Source organism: Neltuma alba, unplaced genomic scaffold, assembly GCF_004799145.2.
Source record: "Neltuma alba isolate B1F8T4 unplaced genomic scaffold, ASM479914v2 tig00013419_pilon, whole genome shotgun sequence".
In the NCBI taxonomy this organism is placed as follows: domain Eukaryota; kingdom Viridiplantae; phylum Streptophyta; class Magnoliopsida; order Fabales; family Fabaceae; genus Neltuma; species Neltuma alba.
The window spans coordinates 10,758-31,983 of record NW_021637672.1 but is presented as its reverse complement, the minus strand read 5'-3'; the positions used below and the strand labels follow the sequence as shown (position 1 = coordinate 31,983).

The following is a 21,226-nucleotide window of genomic DNA, read 5'->3' as shown; positions in this document are numbered from 1 at the left end:
AATTCAGATATTTATTTATTAAAAAACTCCGATACTTAATATCTATTGAAGAGCCCAGAAAACTGTTTTGACGTAGAGCACATTCACTATGTAAGTTTCATCAGAAGCTAGTTACCTGGTTTGTTTTTTCCGGTGAATGAAAAAGCTCCGTGGTTTACTATGCACTATGTTTTCAAATACTACTTTCTATCCTAATTTACACTACAAACTAGCCCTAATAATTAAGATTAGAGGTAATAATATACTACCTCTTGTGTTTAATATAAGAACTTATTTGACTTTTATTTTGATCCTAAATAAATATAAGATCCTAATCTACTTTGTCTCTCATATTTATCTATTTTTTTCAAGATAGTCATTGTAATAATGGTAGTTCTAGCTAATACACTTGATTAGCAAGGATATTTTAGAAAAGACAACATCTATTTTTTACAAATAACTGACTTAACTAGTTTTTTTAATTTACTCAAATTAGTTAACTACTTCTTACATTAAGGATCGGACGTAGTATATATTACCTTCAGTTCTTGATATAAAACATTTTTTGACTTTTATTTTTATCCTAAATATAAGACTCCCAATTCACTTTGTCTCTCATTTTTATTCATTTTTTTAAGGTAGTCTTTCTAATAATATAGTTCTAGCCAATACATTTGATTAGCAAGGATATTTTAGGAAATACAACACCTATTTATAACAAATAACTAACTTATTTTCTTAATCTATTCAAATTAATTAACTAGCTCTTATATTTAGGATCAGACATAGTACTTATTAACATTTTGTTATCTCATATTTGGGATAACATTGAAAAACTCTTTCCCCGAACATTCACAGAAGCAATTGGTGGAGTGGAAGAAATTTTGAAAGAGTTGACATTGAATAGGTCATAGGCTTCGAGAAGAGAAATGAGGATATGTATGACAATATTGAGAGATCCAAATAACGGTAATAGTGCTAATTGATGGTAGGGGAAGTGGCGGTGGTAGTGGTCCAGATAGTGGTGATATGATATTGGTAACAGTATGATAGTGGTGGCAGCCATAATAGACTAGAAATATATATTATAAATCCTTGACCATAAGTCATACTGAGCTAGCCAGCAATAATAAAGATTAATTGGGTTTTAACAAGAAGAAAATGATTAGCTTAGTCGTCCAAAACAAAACTAATTGGTTGCTTCTGTATTTCTCTCTGTGTCTTAATATATACACAAAGAGAGAGCATACATATAAAGAAGGAAATTCTCAATTGCCTCAAACTCATGAATGATGCAACTACCTTATTAAAATAGGACAAATTTTGGAGTCGCACAGACAAATAATCTTGCCATATCACAAGAAACAATATCCTTAATGCGTTTTCACCAATAGCGTAGGCCAGCTGAGAAGACCCTGTTAGGTGAGAGACTAACATCTTCCGGTTTTCTCCACTGAGAGAGAGAAGCCACTAAGTGATGAAGAAGAAGAAGAGATAAGAGCAGAAGAACGCATAGGATTAATTAAACAGCCATATCATAATAGGTTCAGTCTTTGAATGATAGGGTTTTCATTTATTTCAGCTTCAGGAAATTGAACACTAATTAGTCCCTTGACTTTCACAGGTTCTCAATATTCTCAAGTCTGCAGATTAATTGGGCCGAAATTGCATGTTTTGATCGAGGTCCGTTGTTCTGCAATACACCATTAAGTCAGGCCGCCTTTGATACGTAAAGTTATATCTATTTCGGTACATAAGAATTCATACACTCCCTCGTATTCAGAAATATAAGTCCAGAATGATATGGCCCAAAAAATAAGACAATTGGAAAGTAATTAATACTTATTTGTTAATTTTATTCCTGTAATTAAGGCTTAAATGTAACTTATTACTCCTTTGTCTTATTTATAAGCCAGTGATAGAAGGTTTTTCTTGGACTTATTTATAAATCACTTTATTAAATTTTTGAGAGAATTACAATGAGGTACAAAGAAGAAAAATAATTACTACAAAATCCTAATAACAACTTAAACAACCTGTAATGACAAGTTTCATGGGAGAAAATGAAAATTTTGAACTTGTTTGTGATTATTTTCTTCTTTAGGATCTCATTGTAATTCTCTCTAAAGTTTTTGAATGAATTTTCTATTTTATCCTTTATTTATTATGGTGTAGATAGTTTTTTTGAAAGATGTACACATTAAATATGGGTAAAGTTAAAAATTTATTATATTTCAATAGAGAGTTAATGCAATTTAAAATTTTTCCTGATCTATGTAAAACATGCTAAAAATACCTTATAAATAAGAGTAGAGGGGTATGCCTTCCTCTTTCTTTCGCAACCTCATTTAACATATCGCTAAAGTTGACAAAAACTTCAAGTTGGCATAGATTTAATGAGTTAACTACTCCTCCGGTCCTTAATATAGGACCCAATTCTTGAGTTGATTTTAGTCCTAAATATAAGACCGATTTCTCATATTTATTAACTTTCTCTAAATTACTCCCATGGATACTCCCTAAACTATAATCAAGTAGAAGAGGGAGAGAGGGTATTAAGAAAGATGATTATGGTGTTTTAGGAAAAATGTGTCATTTTGCTTATAATTAACTAACTTACCAACTTCCTTAATATAATCAAATTAGTTAAATGGGTCTTATATTAAGGACCGGAGGAGTATACTATTTTTTGATATTGATGATTACTTAAAATGACTTATATTGTGGATTGGAGGGAGTACGTAATATTTAAGGTACTAAATAATGAATTATGTTTTTTTTTTAATTTTGAGTTATAAAGTGCATTTTTTTTCATTCATAAAATCTCTGTTATGTTTTATTGTATATTTTTACTTTTGGCCAATTAATGCAAGATTTATATACTAATTGTTCCTTACATCTTCTATCATTATTGTTTTGAGCTGCATATTATTTGATTTGGAGTTTTTGATCAAATAAATATACAGATAATATTTTTAAAAGGAGACATGATTAATTTTTATATTTCGTTTGTAAATCTACGGATATAAGAAATTAATATATAATAACAAATAGGTAAGAAACCATGAAGATCATATTAATTACCCGGCCAAAGACAAATAAAAGATACTGAACCTGGATCTTATTTTTCTGAATTCAAACTTTCTGTATACCTTCTACTCTACGCCCGTCTTTAATTTCTTTCTTGTTTTTTTCTTGCCCTTGAAAAATACTAAGGATTGTTGTAAACAAACAATAAAGTAAATAAAAAAATAGTTGATAATCTTTTTTCCATAAAAAACGGACTTAATTACCGCATCTTGATTATTTTTTTCTTAACTACCGGCTCAAAATTTGAGCATTAAAAAGTATTTTTACTCTCAAACTATTTTTTCTGTAGGCACTGGGTACTATCAAATGATGCAATGTTTCTGTCAAAGAATTGACCATTAGTTAATCCGAAAAATTATGAAAAAGGTCCTTGAAAATCAATTTGACGTATTGCATTTCCAATGTCTTTATACTCTTTAACATTAGCCTTATTATGTTAAATGATGTAGACAATATTTGCTATGTCGTCTTATTTTTTCTTTTGGTAACGACATGTCTTTTTGACTTTTTTTTTTGGGTACAATATGTCGTTTTAGTTTTAAACCAACATAGTTAGTTCGTCCCCTTTCATTAATATTTATCACTTTTTTTTCTTCTACATAAGTAAATACCAAATTTTAGTTGTGTAGTGCACAAGTCTTCAGTCCAAAAAAAGTTGAGCACATGTCAGCCCTAAAATTCCCTTCCCATAATTACCCTTGAAAGTTGAGCATTTTTAAATAAATTTACTATTCATTGCCCAAACGCTAGAGCATAAATTGGTGGAACAGGCATATGTATTAGAAGAAGTTTTGGAATGACGCCTTGGGGATTTATTATATGTATCAACAGGAAATTCTCTCAGAAAGAGAACTCCAATTTGACGTCCAATCACATCCATTAGGAAGATACCAATATAATGCTGAAGTCCTTTTCAAGGACTACCATGGCTTAAGCGCATAATAGTTTTCTGTATTGTAGCATTTTCATCCTTTTGTTCTATTGTTTTTTTCCCCCTTGTCTTGTAACATACTCTCTATATTTTGATATCATTTTAATTTCACCTAAGAAAAATATAGTACTATCAATCTCCAATCTATTTTGTCTCTCATATTTATCTATTTTTTTAAGAATAGTTCTCGTAGTAGTTGCACATGTTATACAAGTTTTATTAAATAATAGTTCTAGCCAATACACATTATTAGTAATGGTATTTAAAAAAAAAACAATACCTATTTATTAAAAATAACTAAATTAACTAATTTTTTCAAATCTATTTAAATTAGTCAACTAACTCTTATATTAAAAACCAGAACTAATATATAAAAAAAGAAATTCTTAATTGCCTGGCACTCATACAATGCAACTAGCTATTTGATATAGGAATTTTTTGAAGTCACCATGCACGACTAAGAAGCATCATCTTCATGGCTTCCGACGACGCTGGGCCTCCCATCTTTGCCTTCTTCCTCACACAACAAAGCCATTTAAGCCAAAGTTTCCATCTTTCTCTTCTCGGCCCCATACTCTGACACAATGGCTGCGTTAGTTTGTTCTACCCAACACCACGTCAGCAGAAACCCAAACCGAGGGCAATATCTTCCCAAATCAATGAATGGAAGCAATAAAGAAGCTGAATAATAACATCATCGAAGGCAAACAAGGAGAATTAAGGAGAATCCTTATTAGTTGAAGTGAGCATAATCATGAACTTGATTGAAACGTGGAAGAAGGCAAAGATGCGAGGCCCAGCAATGAGCCAAGATGTTATGAGATTCTTCAGAGCCATTAGCGTGAGTTAGATGCATGGCTCACAACACATGCGGTTCAAGCTCTACTCACATGTGTACATTTCAACTATGGCGGGTCATAGGACTTGGGGTCTCCTTCTCTGCTGCGCCTCAATTTCCCCCCTACTTCCTAAATATTTTTTCTTGCTTCTTTTTACGATTAGACTCTACATAAAATAAGTGAGATTTTGATATCTCATAAGTAAAAAAACGGTGTTGTTTTCAATTTTTTTTTATGATTTTTCAAAGAAAATACACTCTAAAATTGATGCTGTTTTGTTTTTATTTTAGGTAAAAATTTTCTGAAAAATCATTAAAAAAAAGTTGAAAATATCACCTTTTTTTAACTCGTGAGATATCAAAATTTCATTCATTTTTACTAGAATCCAATGATAACAAGCAAGAAAAAACATTTGGGAAGCAGGGGAAAAAATCGTAGAATTAGCTGTCCTCTTTGCGTGTTTGATTACCCAAACTAGGAAAGTCCAAAAATACATTGGTCCTATCAATTAATTGTTTTCTTTTCAAGTCATCGTTGTGCAATTCGTTTACACATCAACAGTAATGTTATTGACATCGCATAGTTATATATTTCCAAGTTCCAACCCACGTATCACCATCAAAAGTGGGGCTCTCTCCTGAACCAGGCATCAAGAGTGGAGGAGAAAGCTCGGGGGAGGGGAATTGAAGATAAGTGTGAAGCTGGTGAAGTCGTCGCCGGTCAAATCAAATCCCTTTAGTCGCTGTTGCTGTTGATGTAGCTGTCCGATGTGTGAGGGAGGGCAAATGAAAACCTTCAAAATTGAAAGGCCATACCAATTACTGCAAAACACACAAGAAGCCAGATTCTGACTATTAATTTTGCCTCTGGTTTTCCATATCAGAATAGGATATTTTATTTATGGATATTGATTAACTTAGTTAAATTGGTTTTTTAATAGATGTATATATTGAATTTCCTAAACTATCCTACTCTTTTTCTTTCCATAATCTCATTTCTACCCTCAAATAGATAAAGAAGTGGATAATTCAGATTTAATATTTAGGCAAATTTTAACACTCTAGCTATATACTTACGTTAATAATTTTGTAGAATATTAAATATGAAACCATCCATATTTTTATTTGAAGTTGGATATGAGATTCTTTCTTTTTTGGGGGTGGGGGAAGAGAAGGAGAGAACCGAGACCCAAATATGACATGCTTGGGTCCTAGAAAACGCGAATTACTGGTATTGGCGCTGGAAGTTTAGTCCCAATTTACTGAAAAGGAACAAATACGTTCACAACTGGCAACCTTGGTAAAGAAAGCCACACCAGGCATGTCATATTCAGAAGCTGAGAAATCGAAAAGTCTAAGGATTAATCCTTGGTCCACGGAAGAGGAAATGAACGAAATGTCGTCTATCATCCAAAGACAAAACAACTTACAAATTTGATCCTTTGAACTACCTAGCAACTAATAACCTCAAGAAATAGAATATGGCGGCTTCATTAATGCTTCACGTTCCTCTCCTCTTATCTCTTATTTTCCAATCTTCATCATCATAACATAATAGTTGCTTCTCTCTTTCAGTGGAGAAACCAGAAGATGTTATTCTGTCACAAAAACGGCGTCTTCTCTGCTGGCTTCTACCTCGTTGGTGAAAACGCCTATGTATTCTCCATTTGGGTCACCCAAACCCTCACCGTCGTTTGGACAGCAAACCGTGACCAACCCATCAACGGTAAGCGCTACTCACTCTCCACTCACCGCACCGGAAACCTTGTCCTCTCTGATGCTGGCCAGTACGAGGTGTGGTCGACCGCCGCCACCTCGTCTTTGCCGACCCAATTGATCCTCAACAACAATGGAAATCTAGTACTTTATGAGCATCAATTACGAGGAAGCAAGATTCTATGGGAGGGCTTTGATTTCCCAACCGACACTCTCCTTCCTGGGCAACAACTCAAGATATACAAAGCTTGTCTCTGCGAGAAGCGAAACCAACTGTTCCTCTGGATTCCACAAGCTTTCCTTCGATGACGAAAATGTCCTTAGTCTTCTATATGATGGCCGCGACGTCTCCAGCAAATATTGGCCATCACCGTGGCATAAGATCTGGCAAAAAAGAAGCATCAACAATAGTAATAGAATTGCTGTGCTAGATTCACCTGGAGGTTTCAATTCAACGAACAAGTATGACTTTAGATCTTCTGATTATGGGGTTTTGACACAAAGAAGATTGAAATTAGATGCTGATGGCAACATTCGAGTGTATAGCCTGCAAAATAATCAATGGGAAGTGACATGGCAAGCCATATCTGATGCTTGTATTGTGCATGGACTTTGTGGTGCTAACAGCACATGCAAGTACGATCCCAAGGAAGGAAGGAAGTGCTCATGTCTTCCTGGATATAAAGTGAAGAATCATAGCGATTGGTCTTATGGGTGTGAACCCAAATTTGAATTCTCATGTGATCAAAATTTCTTGAAATTGCCCGGTGTTGAGTTCTATGGAAATGACTATGTCTGTAATCTAAACATCAGTTACAAGAACTGCAAGAATTTGTGCTTACATGATTGTGAGTGCAAGGTGTTTCGGTACACATTCGGAGAAGATATGGGCCAATTCAGGTGCTATATCAAAAGAATTCTAATCAAAGGTCATCATTCACCAAGCTTTCGAGGAACAACCTACTTAAGACTACCTCAAACCAGTGAAGGTTCATTCCTTGAAGAAGAAGAATCTGCCCGTGATGATGGTGATGTTTGCTTCGTGAAGTTTGAAGGAGCCTCACAAAATGTCAGCAGTTTTGTCAAGTTTCTTCTTTGGTTTTCCGTTGCTGCTGGGGTGCTTGAAGTCCTCTGTATAAGTCTAATTTGGTGTTCTTTGATTAGACCCAAAAAGAGCTCTGATTCAAATCCACAAGTCTACAATTTTCTTTCTCCTTTCCGGTTCAGAAAATTTACTTACTCTGAGCTAAAACAAGCAACCAAAGGGTTCAAAGAAGAAATCGGAAGAGGAGCAGGTGGAATAGTGTACAAAGGAGTATTATCAGATCAACGAGTTGCTGCAATAAAGAAGCTGAATGGTGACAACACAGGAGGAGGCAAACAAGAAGAAGGAGAATTTATGGCTGAAGTGAGCATAATCGGTAGACTTAACCACATGAACTTGATCGAAATGTGGGGCTATTGTGCTGAAGGAAAGCAAAGGCTGTTGGTGTACGAGTACATGGAAAAGGGTTCTTTAGCAGAAAATCTCAGATCAAACACTTTGGATTGGACCAAAAGATACAACATTGCTCTTGGAACAGCAAGAGTCCTAGCATACTTGCACGAAGAATGTTTGGAGTGGATACTGCACTGGGACATAAAACCGCATAATGTTCTTCTGGACTCATATTACGAACCCAAGGTAGCAGATTTTGGTTTATCTAAGCTTAAAAATCGGAATGACCAAAACACTCAAAGTTTCTCAATGATCACAGGAACGAGGGGCTATATGGCATCAGAGTGGGTTTTCAATCTGCCAATAACATCAAAGGTGGATGTGTATAGCTACGGGATCTTTATATGGGAAATGATAACAGGAAGGAGTCCGATGATGATGGGAAATCAGGGTGATGAAGGAGAAGAGGCTCAACATGTGAGGCTTGTGACGTGGGTGAGAGAGAAGAAGAAGAACAACAACAAAACGACGTCGGAGGAAGTGTCTTCGTGGGTGAAGCAAATAATTGATCCTGCCTTGATATCAGAGTTCGAGGTTGAGAAGCAGAAGATAGAAACTTTGGCAAATGTGGCTTTGAAGTGCGTGAAGGAAGACAAAGATGAAAGGCCCACCATGAGCCAAGTTGTAGAAATGCTTCAGAGCCAAGAAGATGACTATGCTGCTGAATTAGTCAAGGCGGCTTAGAATAGCCAAAAGTTGTCTATCTTCTTTGCAAGTGCACTCTTCAAAAAATCAAGTTGTAGGAATATTGAAATAAAATGATGGCGACCTTGGACACTAGATGTTAAACTTGTCAAGTTTCATAAGGAATCTTGCGTGTTTAATATATAGCCCCAGTATTGGAATTCTGGGAAGTTGGGAACAAAGAAACCAGGGGTTATTAATTCAATCGCTGTTAATTGGGAGGTGTTTGTTTATAGATGGTTTTACATTTTTTCCGCTTTAATTTATTAGAGCTTGATAATGTTTAAGAAAAGACCTAAATGACTGATTTAGTGTTCATTTACTAAATTTTATTATTTTTATTAGGGCTAATATTATTGATAATTCTTATAGTTTGATAAAATTTTGGTTTAAATTAATATGTAAATTTGTCATAGAAGTTTTCATTTAGCAGCGTTAGGCATCCAAAAGTTTTTTTTTTATGCAAAATTGCTTTAAAAGTTAAAAATCATCAAAATATCACTATATATTATTAAAAAACTAATGTTGATCATTAAAATAATGGTATTGATTATTAACTTTTTAACAATAGTGGACAAATTTTAAATTTTTTAGACAAATTTGCATTAAAAAAAAACTTCAGGGTGCCTAACGCTTAAATAAAAACTTTTGAAATAAATTGGCTCATTAACCCTTTTGTTTTAGTTTCTTTAGTTTCAAGTCATTTGTTTTAGTCCTTATAGCTTCATTATTTTTTTTAAATCTCAGTTTATTGAATAATCTCAACAATTTGACCGAGTGTTGATTTTCATCCCTAAATTGAAATTCAAACCAAACCCAAGGAGACCAAATCAAAACTAGATCAAACTATAACAATGATATTAGCTCTTTTTATTAAGTTTTTTTTTTTTTTTGATAGGTCTTGGAGATATTCTCACAATAAAAGCAATCATATTCAAAATACTATTTGGCACTAAATGTGAGCACTTCTTTTAATAAGAATTCAAATATTAATTTGTCACCTTTTTTTTTTTTTTGCTACACCTAATGTTTGTTGGTGTATTAATTTTGTATTCAATCAACTGTTTTCCCCTCATACCCATTCCATGGACCAGCATTGATCTACAGAGGATCTGCTCTGTTATAAAAAGCAAACGCAAAAAGAAAGACACCGACAATTGTTTGGGCCGGCCCAAGCATCTAAAATTTGGAAATAACATTAAAATTCTTTTGGAAAAAAAAAAAAGGACAACAAAGGCATTCTCCCCTTAAAAAAAAAAAAAAAAACCAAACATGTATGACTATGTAGAAACTAATTAATTAAGCATCTTCGTGGCTTTGAAGCGTCTCAACAATTTGGCTCATGCTGGGCCTCGCATCTTTGTCTTCTTCCACGCACTTCAGAGCCACACTTGCCAAAGTTTCCATCTTCTTTTTCTCAACCTCAAACTCCGATCCAATGGCTGCGTCAATTATTTGCTCCACCCAACAAGACGATGACGGCGACCCTTCCTCCTCCGACGTCGTTGTCTTCCTCTTCTCTCTCACCCACGTCACAAGCCTCTCATTATGTGCTTCTTCTCCTTCATCACTCTGACCTCCCATCATCGTCGGACTCCTTCCTGTTATCATCTCCAGCACAACAATCCCAAAGCTATACACATCCACCTTTGATGTTATTGGCAAATTAAAAACCCATTCAGGTGCCATGTATCCTCTCGTTCCTCTTACCATTGAGAAGTTTTGAGTGTTTTGGTCACTTCTATTTAGAAGCTTAGATAAACCAAAATCTGCTACCTTGGGTTGGTAATTTGAATCCAAAAGAATATTCTGAGGCTTTATATCACAATGTAGAATCCACTCCAAGCATTCTTCGTGTAAGTATGCAAGAACCCTTGCTGTTCCGAGAGCAATATTGTATCTTTTGGTCCAATCCAAGGTGTTTGATTTGAGATTTTCTGCTAAAGAACCTTTCTCCATGTATTCGTAAACCAAGAGCCTGTGCTTTCCCTCAGCACAATACCCCCACATTTCAATCAAGTTCATGTGGTTTAGCTTACCAATAATGCTCACTTCAGCTAGGAATTCTGCTTCATCTCGTTTGGCTCCAATGTTGTCATTATGAAGCTTCTTTATTGCAGCAATTCGCTGATCTGGCAATGCTCCTTTGTACACTATTCCACCAGCTCCTCTTCCAATTTCTTCCGTGAACCCTTTTGTTGCTTGTTTCAGCTCAGAGTAAGTGTATCTTCTGAACCCAAAAGGTGAAAGAAAATTGTACCCTTGTTGATTTCCATCAGATTTTTGCTTTGTTCTTATCAAAGAAAACCAAGTTATAGAAATGAAGAGGACTTCAAACACCCCAATTGCAACAGAAAACCAAAGAAAGAACTTCAGAAAACTGCTGACATGTCTCTCGGCATAGGATCTATCCAGCTTCACTGAACAAACATGACCATCATCTTGAGCAAATTCTTCATCTGCAAAGAACGAAACATTGTTTCTTTTGGTTTTAGGAAGTCTCAGGTAGGTTGTTCCTCTAAAGTCTGGTGATCGACGACCATTGAGAAGAACTCTTTTCGTATAGCACTGAAATAAGCCGTCATTGTTAAATGAGTACTGAAATGCCCTGCACTCACAATCTTGTAAGCATTCATTCTCACAATCACTATAACTGATGTTTTCCTTGTAAGTAAAGTCATACCCATAGAGCTCAGCATCTGGCAATTTGAAGAAAGTGGTCTCATTTTTATTGCATGAGAGTTTAAATGTGGGTTCACACCCGTAAGACCAATCGCTATGGTTCTTCACTCTATATCCAGGAAGACACGAACACTTCCTTCCTTCTATAGGATCATACACACACGTGCTGTTAGCACCACAAAGTCCATGAACAATACAGGGATTAGATATGGCTTGCCACGACACATACCAGGGATCATTCTTCCGTCGACTGTACACTCGAATGTTTCCGTCAGAATCTAGTTTCAATATTCTTTGCATCACAACCCCATAATCAGAAGTCGTAAATCCATAATTATCTGTTGAATTGAAAGTTCCAATGGAATCTAACACTGCGATTCTGCTACTATTGTATGTGGTCCTTCCTGCATCCCAGCTCACAAGCCATTGGAATGGCCAGTATTTGCTGGAGACATCAAGACCATCGTACAAAATGCTGAGGATGTTGTCATCATCGAATGAAAGCTGGTAGAAGCCAGAAGAATGGTTGGTGGGGCTTCTATCAGAGACAAGCTTTGAGTATCTTGTGAGTTGTTGTCCAGGAAGTAGAGTGTCGGTCGGGAAATCGAAGCTCTGCCATAGAATTCCTCTTTGTTGAGGATGGAGCTCGTAAAGTACTAGATTCCCTTCATCGGTAAGATTCAATTGTGTCGACCAAGGCAAAGATGAGGTAGTGTCAGTGGACCACACGTTGAACTGTCCGGCATCAGACAGGACAAGGTTTCCGGTTTTATGGAGGTGAAGTGATGACCGTTTTCCGTTGACAGGTTGGTCACGGTTTGCCGTCCAAACGACGGTGGGGTTTTGAGTGAACCAAACGGAGAATACATAGGCGTTTTCACCAACGGCGCGGAAGCCGGCAGAGAAGACGCCGTTCGGTGAGAGAATAACATCTTCTGGTTTCTCAACGAGAGGGAGAAACCACTGTTAAGTGATGGTGATGAAGATGAACAACATTGAAAAGACAGAGACAAGAGGAGAAGAACGTGTAGGATTGATGAAGCAGCCATATGAATACGCATGAGCGAAGGAGAAATGGGCTTCTCATATATATATATATATATATATATATATATATATATGAAGATGGGAATTGCTAGGAAATAGTCGTTGATTGGTAGACTTCTCGTTTGTTTAGGCCGCCGGAAATTGAACATCAATCCTTAGACTTCAAAATTCACAGCTTTCGCAGAACATTATTCAGTTTAGGACCACACGTCTGTTCCAATACTCCATCAAGTCAGGTACGCAAAGTTATTTCTATTTCCTTACATAAAAATTCAGATATTTATTTATTAAAAAATTCCGATACTTAATATCTATTGTATCGGTTGATTGGAAAATCTACAAAAAGAGCCCCAAAAAAACTGTTTTGACGTAGAGCACATTCACTATGTAAGTTTTATCAGAAGCTAGCTACCTGGTTTATTTTTTCCGGTGAATGAGAAAGCTACGTGGTTTACTATGCCAAATAAAATAGATATTCCTGTGCTAATACTATAAAATGGGCTTTATATTTAAAACCAGAAGAAATAATATTCGTTATGTTGCTTTTTAATTGAGATAGTTGTTTATTGTCCCCTATTAATATTTATAAATTAAAATTAACACCTTTTTTTTCTTAAGTTGGTTTTATTAATTACCGATATGAATTGGTATAAACAATTTTTTTTTCTCTGGCAGCAGTGTAAATATCGGCCTTAAAATACCCTTCGAAGCTTAGCGTTATATCAAATTTACTAGTCATGCAAATTGTTTTACACTATGTTAAAGGAAACAAAAGGCAAGATAAGTTTTGGGATAACAATGAAAAACTCTTCCCCGAACATTCACAGAAGCAATTGGTGGATTGGAAGAAATTTTGAAAGAGTTGACATTGAATAGGTCATAGGCTTCGAGAAGAGAAGTGAGGATATGTATGACAATATTAAGAGATCCAAATAATAGTAATAGTGCTAATCATGATCATGGTAAGGGTAGTGGTGGTGACAGTAGTGGTCTAGATAGTGGTGATATTGGTAATAGTATGGTTGTGGTGGCAGCCATAATAGACTAGAAATATATATTATAAATCCTTGACCATAAGTAATACTGAGCTAGCCAGCAATAATCCAGATTAATCGGGTTTTAACTACAAGAAATGATTAGCTCAGTCATCCAAAACAAAACTAATTGGTTGCTTCTATATTTCTCTCTCTGTCTCTCAATATATACACACACACACACATTAATGCGTTTTCACCAATAGAGTAGAAGCCACCTGAGAAGACCTGTTGGGTGAGAGAATAACGTCTTCTGGTTTTCTCCACTGAGCGAGAGAAGCCACTAAGCGATGATGAAGAAGAAGAGATAAGATCAGAAGAACGCATAGGATTAATTAAAGGGAGAATTACAATCACGTCCCACAAAAAAAAAATTACTAAAAAGTCCTAATAACAACCTCAACAGCCTAAATAACAAGTCCTATAGTGATAAGAACAACCTTTGAAACTTGTTTTTCAATTGGTTTTTGTTTGGGATCTTATTGTAATTCTCTCTAATTAAACAGCCATATCATATCAGTTTCGGTCTTTGAATGATAGGGTTTTCATTTATTTCAGCTTCAGGAAATTGAACATTAATTAGTCCCTTGACTTTCACAGGCTCTCAAAATTCTTAAGTCTGCAGATTAATTGGGGCCGAAATTGCATGTTTTGATCGAGGTCTGTTGTTCTGCAATACACCATGAAGTCAGGCCGCCTTTGCTACGTAAAGTTATATCTATTTCGGTACATAAGAATTCATATGAGTCTTGAATGCTATGGTCCAAAATATTAGTCAATTGTAAAGTAATTCATGCTTATTTGTTAATTTTATGCCTGTAAGAAATGCTTAAATGTAATTTATTACTCCTTTGTCTTATTAATAAGGCAGTAAAAGAAGATTTTTCTTGAATTTATTTATAAGTTACTTCATTAAAGTTTTGAGAGAATTACAATGAGGTCCAAGGAAGAAAAATAATTACAAAAAAATCTCAATAACAACTTAAATAACCTGTAACGATAAGTTCCAAATAGAAAATGATAACTTTTGAACTTGTTTGTAATTATTTTCTTTCTTGGGATTTCATTATAATTCTCTCTAAATTTTTGAATGAATTTGCTATTTTGTTCTTTATTTATTATGGTGTATATAGTTATTTTTTTAAAAGGTGTACATATTAAATATAGATAAGTAAAACAACTACTATATTTTAATAGAGAGTTAATATAATTTAAAATTTTTCTTGATCTACGTAAAATGTGTTAGAAGTGCTTTATAAATAGAACAAGAGGAATATGTTTTTCTCTTTCTTTCATAAGCTCATTTAACTTATGGGTAAAGTCGAAAAAAATTTCAAGTTGGCATATATTTAATGAGTTAACTACTATTTTTTGATATTGATAAATTAGTTAAAATGACTTAGTTAATATTTAAGGTACTAAATAATGAATTATCTATGTTTTTTTAATTTTGAGTTATAAAGGGTATTTTTTTTTTCATTCAAAAAATCTTTGTTATGTTTTATTTTATATTTTTACTTTTGGCCAATTAATGTAAGATCTATATACTACTTGTTCCTTAGATCTTCTATCATTATTTTTTTGAGCTGCATATTATTTAATTTGAAGTTATGGACCAAATAAATATACAGACAGTATTTTTAAAAGGAGATGTGATTAATTTTTATATTTTGTTTGTAAATGTACGGACATAAGAAATTAATATATAAGAACAAATAGGTAAGAAACCATGAAGATCATATTAATTACCCGGCCAAAGACAAATAAAAGATATTGAACTTGGATCTTATTTTTCTGAATTCAACCTTTCTGTACACCTTCTGCTCTACGTCCATCTTTAATTTCTCTCTTCTTGTTTTTTTCTTGCCCTTGAAAAATACTAAGGATTGTTGTAAACAAACAATAAGGTCAATAAAAAAAAATAGTTGATAATTTTTTTCCATAAAAAGCGGACTAAATTACTGCATCTTGATTTTTTTAAATAATTTTTTAACTAGTGGCTCAAAATTTGAGCATTAAAAAGTAATTTTACTCTCAAACTATTTTTTTCTGTAGGCACTGGTACTATCAAATCATGCAATGTTTCTCTCAAAGCATTGACCATTAGTTAATACGAAAAATTATGAAAAAAGGTCCTTGAAATCAATTTGACGTAGATAACATTTACATTGGCTTCTGGTAAAAAAAAGAAAAAGATAGCATTTACATTGGCGTTATACTCTTAACATAAGCGTTATTATGTCGTTTTACTTTTAAACCAACGTAGTTAGTTCATCCGCCTTTATTAATATTTATCTCGTTTTTTCTTCTACATAAGTAAATACTAGATATTTTAGTTATGTAGTGTACATGTCTTCAGTCCAAAAAAAGTTGGGACATGTCAGCCCTAAAATTCCCTTCCCATGATTACCCTTCAAGGTTTAGCATTTTTAAGTAAATTTACTATTCATTGCCCAAACACTAGAGGAGCAATTGGTGGAACAGGCACGCATATTGAAAGTTTTGGAATGACAACTTGGAGATTTATTATACTACTTCGTCCCTTATTATAAGATCCTTTTAACTAAATTGTATGGTTTAAGAAAATAGTTAAAATTAGTTAAAAGTAATTAATATGTAGCAAATGCAGTTTTTTTTCCAAATATACCCCTATATATAAATGAATGAATGTGAGAGAGTAATAGTAAGATAAATGAAGAAAGAATGTATTAAATACATTAAATTAGGGGTAAAATAGGTAATACTGCATTAAATGCTCAGACAAACTCAAAGAGGATCTTATAAAAAGGGATAAATCTATTCAAAAAATTGGATCTTATAATAAGGAACGGAGGGAGTGTGTGTCAAGAAATTCTCTCCCAAAGAAAACTCAATTTGAGGTCTAATCATATCTACTAGGAAGGTACCGGTATAATGCTGAAGTCCTTTTCAAAGACTACCATGGCTTTAGCGCATAATAGTTTTCTGTATTGCAGCATTTTCATTCTTTTGTTCTATTTTTTTCCTTGTCTTCTAACAAACTCCCTGTATTTGATATCATTTTAATTTCACCCAAGAAAAATATAGTACTATACCTCTGGTTTTTAATATGAGAGCTAGTTTGACACTCAATCTCCTATCCACTTTGCCTCTAATATTTATCTTCTTTTTTTTAAAATATAGTCCTCTTAGTAGTTGTGCATATTATAAATGTTTTATTAAATGACAGTTCTAATTAATACACATAATTAGCAAAAGTATTTTAAAAAAGACAACACTTATTTATTATAAATAACTAGTTTAACTAATTTTCTTAAATCTATTCAAATCAATCAACTAACTCTTATATTAAAAACTAGAGTTAGTATATAAGGAAAGAAATTCTTAATTGGCCGGCACTCATACAATGCAACTAGCTTATATTGATATAGGAATTTTTTTCAAGTCACCAGGCACGACTAAGAAGCATCATCTTCATGGCTTCTTCCACACACAACAAAGCCCCTTCAGTCATAGTTTCCATCTTTCTCGTCTCAGCCCCATCCTCTGACACATTGGCGCGTCAATAATTTGTTCTACCCAGCACCATGAGGACTTAGAGGGCATCAGAAACCCCAAATCCAGAGTAATATATTCCCAAATCAATGAATGGAAGCAATAAAGAAGCTGAATAATAACATCATCGGAGGCAAACAAGGAGAATTAAGGAGAATCCTTATTAGTTGAAGTGAACATAATCATGAACTTGATTGAAATATGGAAGAAGACAAAGATGCGAGGCCTAGCATGAGCCAAGTTGTTATGAGATTCTTCAGAGCCATTAGCGTGACTTAGATGCATGGCTCACATCACATGCGGTTCAAGCTCCATTCACATGTGTACGTTTCAACTATGGCGGTTTGGCGGGTCATAAAGACCGGTTCAGCATAGGATTTGGGGTCTCTGCCTCTGCTGCACCTCAATTTCCCCTCTACTTCCTAAATATTTTTTCTTGTTTCTTTTTACAATTAGATAGTACATAAAATGAGTGAGATTTTGATATCGCATGAGTAAAAAATGGTGTTCTTTTCAATTTTTTTATGATTTTTCAAAGAAAATACACTCTAAAATTGATGCTGTTTCGTTTTTATTTTAGGTGCAAATTTTCTCAAAAATCATTAAAAAAAGTTGAAAATAACACCTTTTTTAACTCATGAGATATCAAAATTCATTCATTTTTATGTAGAATCCAATGATAACAGGCAAGAAAAAACATATGGGAAGTAGGGAAAAAACGGTAGAATTAAGTGCCCTCTTTGTGTGTTTGATTACCCAAAGTAGGAAGTCTAAAAATACATTGGTCCTATTAATTAGTTGTTTTCTTTTGAAGTCACCGTTGTGCAATTTCGTTTGAACATCAACCGTAATGTTAATGATATCGCAGTCATATATTTCCAAGTTCAAACCCACGTATCACTATCAAAAGTGGGGCTCTTCTGGAGGAGAAACCCCGTGGGGTGGGGGGGAATTGAAGATAAGTGTGAAGCTGGTCAAGTTGTCGCCAGTCAAATCAAATCCCATTGGTTGCTGTTGTTGTTACTGTAGCTGTCGGACGTGTGAGGGAGGGAAAATGAAAACCTTCAAAATTGAAAGGCCATACCAACTACTGCAAAACACGCAAGAAGCCAGATTCTGACTTATTTATTAATTTTGCCTCTGGTTTTCCATATCAGAATAGGATATTTTATTTATGGATATTAATTAACTTAGTTAAATCGGTTTTTTAATAGATGCATATATTGAATTCCCTAAACCATCCTACTCTTTTTCTGTCCTTAATCTTATTTCTACCCTCAAATAGATAAAGAAGTGCATAATTCAGATTTAATATTTAGCCAAATTTTAATACTTTAGTTATATACTTATGTTAATAATTTTTATAGAATATTAAATATGAAACCAACCATTTTTTATTTGAAGTTCGATATGAGATTCTTTCTTCTTTTTTGGGGGCGGGGAAGAAAAGGAGAGAACCGAGATCCAAATATGACATGCTTGGGTTCTAGAAAACGTGAATTACCGCCGGTATTTGCGCAGGAAGTTTAGTCCCAGTTTAATGAAAAGGAACAAATACGTTCACAACTGGCAACCTTAGAAAAGAAAGCCACATAAGGGATGTCATATTCAAAAGCTGAGAAATCGAAAAGTCTAAGGATTAATCCTTCGTCTACGGAAGAGGAAATGAACGAAATGTAGTCAATCATCCAAAGACTGAACACCTTACAAATTCGATCCCAGTATCATTCCACTTCAACTACCTAGCTACTAATAACCTCAAGAGATAGAATATGGCGGTTTCATTAATGCTTCACGTTCCTCTCCTCTTATATCTTTTTTTCCATTCTTCATCGTCATCACATAATAGTCGCTTCTCTCTTTCAGTGGAGAAACCGGAATATGTTATTCTGTCACAAAACGGCGTCTTCTCTGCCGGCTTCTACCTCGTTGGTGAAAACGCGTATGTATTCTCCATTTGGTTCACCCAAACCCATGCCGTCGTTTGGACAGCAAACCGTGACCGACCCATCAACGGTAAGCGCTCCTCACTCTCCATCGACCGCACCGGAAACCTTGTCCTCTCTGATGCTGGCCAGTACAAGGTGTGGTCGACCGACACCACCTCGTCTTTGTCGACCCAATTAATCCTCAACAACAGTGGAAATCTAGTACTTTGCGAGCACCAATCACGAGGAAGCAAGATTCTATGGCAGAGCTTTGATTCTCCAACAGACACTCTACTTCCTGGACAACAACTCACAAGATATACAAAGCTTGTCTCTGCTAGAAGCGAAACCAACAATTCCTCTGGATTTTACAAGCTTATCTTCGATGATGAAAATGTCCTTACCCTTCTATATGATGGCCGCGACGTCTCCAGCAAATATTGGCCCCCGCCATGGCTTGTGAGCTGGGAAGCTGAAAGAAGCACCTATGACAGTAGCAGAATCGCAGTGTTAGATCCACTTGGACGTTTCAGTTCAACAGACATGTATAACTTCACAACTTCTGATTATGGTGTTTTGATACAAAGAAGATTGAAATTAGATCCTGATGGAAACATTCGAGTGTACAGCCTGCATAATAATCAATGGGAAGTGACATGGCAAGCCATATCTGATGCTTGTATTGTGCATGGACTTTGTGGTGCTGACAGCACATGCAAGTACGATCCCAGGGAAGGAAGGAAGTGCTCATGTCTTCCTGGATATAGAGTGAAGAATCATAGTGATTGGTCTTATGGTTGTGAACCCATGTTTCAACTGCCACGCGGTAGAAATGAGTCGACCTTCATCAAATTACCCTATGTTGAGCTGTATGGGTATGAGTTTTTTCATAAAAAGAACATCACTTACGGTGAATGTGAGCGTGAATGCTTAAAAGACTATGAGTGCAAGTCATTTCAGTACTCAATTGAGAGTAAGGACGGGCTGTTTGGCTGCTATACAAAAGGAGTTATGCTCAATGGTCATCACTCACCAAGTTTCAGAGGAGCAACCTACTTAAGAGTCCCAAAAAACCTAAGCAACGATGGTTCGTTCCATACTGTAGAAGAAGAATCGGCTCAGGAAAATGGTCATGTTTGCTTAGTGAAACTTGAAAGAGTTTATAGCAAGAGACACGTCAGCAGTTTTGTGAAGTTCTTCCTTTGGTTTTCGGTAGCAATTGGGGTAGCTGAAGTGCTCTTAATTTTTATAATTTGGTGTTCTTTGATTAGAACAAAACACAGGTCTAGCGGAAATCAACAAGGCTACAATTTTCTCTCCCCTTTTGGGTTCAAAAGATTTACTTACTCTGAGCTGAAACAAGCAACAAAAGGGTTCACAGAAGAAATTGGAAGAGGCTCAGGCGGAATAGTGTACAAAGGAGCACTGGTTGATCAAAGAATTGCAGCAATTAAGAAGCTGAACAATAACATCGTTGGAGCCAAACAAGAAGAAAGAGAATTCCTAGCTGAAGTGAGAATAATCGGTAGGCTTAACCACATGAACTTGATTGAAATGTGGGGGTATTGTGCCGAGGGAAAGCACAGGCTGTTGGTGTATGAATACTTGGAGAAAGGTTCTTTAGCAGAAAATCTCAAATCAAACACTCTGGATTGGACCAAAAGATACAACATTGCTCTTGGAACAGCAAGGTGTCTCGCTTACTTACATGAAGAATGCTTGGAGTGGATTCTTCATTGTGATATAAAGCCCCATAATATCCTTTTGGATTCAAATTACCAACCCAAGGTAGCAGATTTCGGCTTATCTAAGCTTCAAAATCGGCATGACCAAAACTCTCAAAGCTTCTCTATGATAAGAGGAACAAGGGGATATATGGCGCCTGAATGGCTTTTCAACCAAAAAATAACCTCAAAAGTGGATGTGTATAGCTATGGGATTGTTATGTTGGAGATGATAACAGGAAGGAGTCCAACGATGATGGGAATTCAGAACGACGAAGGCGAAGAGACACAAAGCAGGAGCCTTGTGACATGGGTGAGAGATAAAAGAAAGAAAACAACATCAGAGGAGGGGCCGTCGTCGTGGAGTTGGGTGGAGCAGATAATTGACACAACCATTATATCAGAGTATGGGGTTGAGAAGCGAAAGATGGAGACTTTGGCTAAAGTGACTATTGAGTGTGTGGAAGAAGACAGGGATACGAGGCCCAGCATGAGCCAAGTTGTTGAGATGCTTCAAAGCCATGAAGACGATGCTTCTTAA

The 21,226-nt window shown here is 35.2% G+C and overlaps 1 protein-coding gene and 2 pseudogenes across 1 annotated transcript; 2 read left to right on the top strand and 1 right to left on the bottom strand.

The window, feature by feature from the left end:
- Positions 1-4,584: 4,584 nt before the first annotated feature.
- Positions 4,585-8,736, top strand: LOC114737231 (putative receptor protein kinase ZmPK1; annotated as a pseudogene).
- Positions 8,737-10,035: 1,299 nt separating this feature from the next.
- LOC114737259 (putative receptor protein kinase ZmPK1) lies at positions 10,036-15,239 on the bottom strand (annotated as a pseudogene).
- A 3,566-nt stretch (positions 15,240-18,805) lies between these two features.
- LOC114737230 (putative receptor protein kinase ZmPK1) lies at positions 18,806-21,226 on the top strand. Its single transcript, XM_028925147.1, has one exon. The coding sequence runs from the start codon at positions 18,806-18,808 to the stop codon at positions 21,224-21,226; it is 2,421 nt and encodes an 806-aa protein (XP_028780980.1).

Bases quoted from the DNA above. Each gene is read 5' to 3' on its own strand.
- LOC114737230 (XM_028925147.1), top strand. From the start codon at position 18,806: ATGGCGGTTTCATTAATGCTTCACGTTCCTCTCCTCTTATATCTTTTT.